Source organism: Neolamprologus brichardi, chromosome 14 (genome assembly GCF_056152115.1).
Source record: "Neolamprologus brichardi isolate AB-2024 chromosome 14, ASM5615211v1, whole genome shotgun sequence".
NCBI classification, from domain to species: Eukaryota; Metazoa; Chordata; class Actinopteri; order Cichliformes; family Cichlidae; genus Neolamprologus; species Neolamprologus brichardi.
The window spans coordinates 4946251-4951952 of record NC_142117.1 but is presented as its reverse complement, the minus strand read 5'-3'; the positions used below and the strand labels follow the sequence as shown (position 1 = coordinate 4951952).

The 5702-nt window shown below is 48.2% G+C and overlaps 1 protein-coding gene and 1 pseudogene across 1 annotated transcript; both read right to left on the bottom strand.

The window, feature by feature from the left end:
• Positions 1-212: 212 nt before the first annotated feature.
• LOC148098752 (uncharacterized) lies at positions 213-2681 on the bottom strand (annotated as a pseudogene).
• A 5-nt stretch (positions 2682-2686) lies between these two features.
• On the bottom strand, positions 2687-3382 carry LOC148098751 (uncharacterized). The gene has a single exon (XM_087851417.1). It carries the CDS (start codon positions 3380-3382, stop codon positions 2687-2689), a length of 696 nt encoding a protein of 231 aa, XP_087707543.1.
• Between the last annotated feature and the right edge of the window lie 2320 nt (positions 3383-5702).

Sequence of the window (5702 nt, the reverse complement as noted above, 5' to 3'; positions counted from 1 at the left end):
CACGGGCCAGGCCCAGAGAGCAACCTGGTCTGGATGGGGACGGTATATCTCCCCCCGCGCCTGAGACAGAAGGTCCCTGCGGATGGGGAGTGGCCATGGCTCGTCCACCAGAAGCTGGAGGATTTCTGCTATCCAGTGTTTGGATGGCCACCGTGGAGCTATTAAAATCAGTGACAGCCCCTGATCCCTCACTCTGATCAGTGTTGGGGAGATCAGGCTGAGGGGAGGGAAAGCATACAGCAGAGTTGATACTGCCCGAGAGGTACCCCCGCAGTGAGAGCTGTCGGGCTCCTCCAAGGCCGGAGAGCCGCGATACACGGCTGCGTTATTTTTACACCACGACTGAGATGTCGGCGAGGGCACAGCTGCAGAGAAGTGACCCACCGCTGAAAAACTCTCATCATAAGCAGCCCGAAATGTACCACCGATATCACCGGGGCCATGAGGCCGAGGAGGCGGAGACAGAGTCGGAACCGCACAACTTTCCCCAGCAGAAAACGTGAAAAGACAGTGAGTGAAGGATGCGATCCTCCGCTCTGAAAGTGCAATACGATAAGAGATGGAGTCTATTCTGAGCCCCAGATACTCTGTAAACTGTGCGGGTTCCAAGTGGCTCTTTTCCAGGTTGATTGTGAACCCAAGCTCCTTGAGGTGATTCACTACCACCTCGGAGTCTTTGATCGCCTGCTCGCACGATCATGAGCATATTAGATAATCGTCTATGTAAGAGAATATTCTGATGCCGCTGTTCCTTAACGGAGACAGCGCTGCCTCCACACATTTGCTGAACACCCTTGGAGCTAAGGATAGCCCAAATGGAATCGTTTGAAACTCGTACGCTACGCTCTGATAAGTGAACCTGAGATATTTCCTGTGTGGAGGATAAATGGCGATGTGAAAATATGCGTCTGATAGGTCGATTGTAACAAACCAAACGCCTGTGTGAATTGAGCGACAAAGCGTCTTGTGTGTGAGCATTCTGAACGTGTACTTTCTCAATTGCTTGTTTAACACACGCAGATCCAGAATAGGACGGAGCGACATTCCGTCCTTTTTCAGGATGAGGAAATAGAGGGAGTAAAAGCCCTGCTCAGCTTCTTCGCTCAGAACCGCTCCGATCACCTGTTTGTGTAACAGGGAGGATATTTCCTCCTCCAGCACATTTGCTGAATCGCCACTGGCCACAGAAGCTAACACTCCGCCGAATCTCGGTGGTTTTGCCGCAAACTGTAGTCTGTAACCATGGGAAATGGTTGACAAGACCCAGGGATGAACTGCGCATGCGCGCCATCACTCCAGCCGCGCTGCGAGCGGGCCTCTGAAGACGCGGTAGCGTGACGTCACCCCTGTCTCCCGGAAGGAGTTGGAGCTCTCCCCCTCGGGAAGAGCGTGAGCTCCCCCCGCTGGGAACAAAGACAAATTGCAGTGATTTTCTTTTGTTTTTATTTTGAAACTGGGGGGACATTCTGCCCCTGGCAAACTGCCTGGCTGCAGAAATGCACATTTTATTTCTTTTGTTACCCCCAAACCACAGTGAAGTGTCTGGTGACTCTGGGCAGTGCTTGGTGACACAGACAGAGTGCTTAGGAGTGTTTGGTGACACTGTGCCATTTGTCCACAAGTCTGTCCTCCTTGAACAGGGGGAGGAGGAGACTGAGAGGGTGCTCCTGGTGAACTGGAAACTTCCGGAGACCCTGAACCTTGGAGTGATTTGGTTACCCCTTCTAACACCTTCCTTCTCTTTGGGGGAGAAAAGAGGGGTGACACAGAATGCTGCAGGTGTGCTAGGCTGACCGCTTCTTTTTCCCCTCTCCGGGGTGTGACGGCTTGTTCTTTGCAGCAACTATTCAATTCAATTCAATTCAATTTTATTTATATAGCGCCAAATCACAACAAAAGTCGCCTCAAGGCGCTTCATAGATACAGAGAAAAACCCAACAATCATATGACCCCCTATGAGCAAGCACTTTGGCGACAGTGGGAAGGAAAAACTCCCTTTTAACAGGAAGAAACCTCCAGCAGAACCAGGCTCAGGGAGGGGCGGGGCCATCTGCTGTGACCGGTTAGGGTGAGCAGAGGTTGAATGCTTCTCCCTCCTGCTTTCTGCGGGTGCTTGTTTCTCTCATTCTCTCCAGGGCAGGGCCAAAGAGACCCTTGGTTGGGTCATAGGCTGCATCCATGACCTCAGCCTTCTTAGCATCACCTAGGCCTGACAGGTTTAGCCACAAGGCTCTCTCACCCGAGACTGCAAGGCCCATAACGCGGCCATACCCTTGGACTGCTCCCCTGGAGGAGCGAAGAATGAGATCATTAACCACGCAGATTTCATCCCAGAGGGCTGGGTTCGGGGAACCCGAGTCAAGCTGACGGCCCATGTCTTCCAGAATTTCTGCCTGATATGCTGATAGCAGTGTGACTGCAATAAGTGAGCATACTGACTGTGCAGCATATTTGTACGTCCTTTGATAAATAGATGCCGTGAGGCGATCTATCTTGTTGGGCAAAGAAATGCTAGAAGAAGCTGAGATTGCCCTGCGGTTAGGGTGAAGGTGATACGCCACTGAAGGCTCCACTGCTGGGGGTTCAGTCAGCCCCAGTTCACCCATCCCCTGGATCTCAAGCTTAGAGCAGCCCTTGGACGGAAGCTTGCTTTTAAAAGGGCTTGACCAATAGCGACTCATTTCTTTCATGCAGGCCGGGACTGCTGGCAGAAGCTGCTTCGATGGCGAAAGGTTGGTGGGAGCCTCTTGCCGTCATACAGGTCGCGTTCTGCCCCTTCGGCATCCTGGGCGGCTGGCCATGGGATGCCTAGCTTGGCAGCAGCCCAATTGCAGACCTCGTACAAATTGCTGTCCACCGGGGGTGCAACTTCAGCCCCACTCGGTGGCCTGGACTGCTGGGGAGGAAAGGTAGAGTCATCCTCCTGTTCCTCATCCATGTCCTCCAGGTCGAGGAGGTCGGAGTCGGCATCGCCCTCCGCGTTCTCGCCACCCGGCTCGCCCACGTTTTGATTGAGGAAGTCCTCGAACAATGGGGGCATGAGCGGGGACTCTTCTTCCATCATGTCCGTCCAGCTTGTGGAGGCTCGTGGATGACGGATATCGCTCGTAGCAGTAGCAGCCGACAGGCAGGGGTCCTGACTGTTCGTTACTGCTACTCTGAGCCTCCTTTCCAGGACTTTCTCTGGCATCAAAGCACAATATGGGCATCCCTGAGGGTCCGCCAGTGAAGCCTGAGCATGTTTGGCACCCATACAGATGATGCACATTGGATGAGGGTCCCTGCCCGAGATGGTGGCACTGCATGATGCGGGCCACAGGCGGGATGCAGCCTCTTCAGCCTTCAGCTCCAACCTTTTGGCGGGAGTAGGAGCCGTAGACATGGTTAGCGAAAAGGGGTGAGACTAGGCTACACCAGGCTCGTCTCGACACGTTAGCCCGTAAGTAGCTAGGACTAGCAGCGGGAGTCAGCTCGTCGTGACACGTTAGCTGCACTCCACTAGCCAATATCGTTAGCAACTTAATGCTAACCGAACCCTAGGTCGACCAACAAGCTAATGCTAGTGAGATGCTAATGTGGTTCGTGGCCTGCTAACAAGTTAATGCTAGCCGGACACTGAACGAACAGCTCGCCGTAACGCGTTAGCCCGAGTCACACCACGTCGGCTACCTCGCTAACTAAAACCAGGAACCGCTGGGACAGCTCGCCTGACGCAGTTGCTGTTCCACAGTGCAACTCTAAGTACACTTCTTTCTAAGGACTTACTCAGCACGATCCAAACTGGAACCGGAAAAACTGTGTTCGGCAACGTACTCCTACACGGGATGCCTGAGAACTGTTAAGCAGCTAATCAAGTTAGCCTGGATGCGCTGAGGGAGCTCAAAGTAGTTTCTCACGGGAAGAAAGCGAGAATGAGTTAGGAGGAGCTGGTCGGCCGTGTTAGTATGAGGGGGCAGAGCCCTGACCACGGCTTGACAGGTCTGTCATAGACAGACGTGGTGTCATTGGAGCTTCCGTAGTTGGTCACGCCGAGGCAATTCCCATAGTGAAACACCGAGCGAAGTTAGAAAAAGAACTCAAAATATATCAGCAGGTTATGGCATGAAATGGAAAACGCAGTAATAGTTACACTTAGCATTTACATTTGTATGTTGTTTACTATATGAAATTGTTTTCATAGATAGTTGGACAGCCTGTCGCAATTAACTTTTGGTCAGACATTTTAAAAACTTGATTATTCTTTGGCTTCTAAAGCATGTTTGTATGCCTTACTATATGTGATAGCATTATTATTTCAAAAGAATCATTACCTGATTTTCTCATTATAAAATAGCTGGGATAATTACAACATAATGCCCCGATTATTTTACTTTATGTATGAAGTATTTCTTTACAACAAATGATCAGAAGCTGCAATGCAAAAATGTATTTTAAAAAATACTTTTTTAAAAGTACATAAAACTGTATTTTGTTGTTAATGACAATTCACTGTAGAGGGGAAATAATCAACAATATCCATCTCTGTGGAATAATTATTCTCATAGACTGTATACAAAAGATGGATACCCACTGTGACATCAGACATCCAGCAATGTTGATTAGCAAGATGCATTTATAACCTGCATGGACACAATGTTGCTAATTAATGCTATGAAATGGACTACTAAAATACTACATTTTTACTCACCACAAATAAAGCACAGGGCCTGTACGGCACTGTAGGTAGGTCTAATGAAATGCTACAGCAGGTATCAACAACACAAACATGATTATGAGCTCTTATTCGGTAAAAAGTGGAGGTGAGGCCTTGTAGATGGTGGCCTCTAACTCTATTACTATCTCTATTACACTGAGCTTTACCATTATTGGAAAGGATGTGAGAATTTTTTTGCATGAAACTATAAACATTTGTGCTGTAAAATCAAGCATTTTAACATGTGACTCTGTATAGTTGACTCACTTTTGAAGACAGCCCCTGCAGCTTTTGGCATTTCTACATTGGCTTAATTTGTGAGGTTATGGCTATTCTCCTTAATGACAGCTAAGACCTATGAGTATTATAGTGTGTTTTCATCACTAAACACATCAAACTTTCTCAGGAACTTGGTATGATTGAAAATTTTCATTTTTCCCCCAATTTTCCAAAACCCCAAAAAACAGTATTTATACATACTAATATTTGATTTTGTGATTTGCTGCTGTGCTGGATGATGTTTTGTACAGTTTGCTAACAAACAATTTGGCCTTATTCATATTCTTTCCATGAAAGACTGTGAAATGTTTCCCAAAAGGCGTGAAATTACATTTGTGTGATAGCAGTTAACAGGTACTAATGTATATTGTCCATCCCCTGTATCTGGCTATGGCAGTAGTCCCCTCGCTCTGCCCAACAGGATAAAGTGTCCTCCTCTGTTGTATGCCATCCTCTTTTTGTTCAGGCGCTTGCTCAAATGACAGGATCACTATCACAAGGGACAGCTACTTCCGCTGGGGAATATTTGCATGTCAGCTAGCCTGTCTGCCTCTTCCTCTGTCTCAATTTGTCATCCTCTCATTGTCTGATTTTTTAGTTTTTTCAGTTCCTTCTTTTATTCTACCCAGCACAGTCTTTATGTCACTCATTCGTTTAGTGTATGCTGGGTGAAAAATGTGAAAGAGCTGCAAGAAACAAACAGAAATACAGTTGGATATGTTTTATGTTC

What these genes read in the sequence shown, in the direction of transcription:
- LOC148098751 (XM_087851417.1), bottom strand. Translation starts at nt 3,382, where the DNA reads ATGTCTACGGCTCCTACTCCCGCCAAAAGGTTGGAGCTGAAGGCTGAA.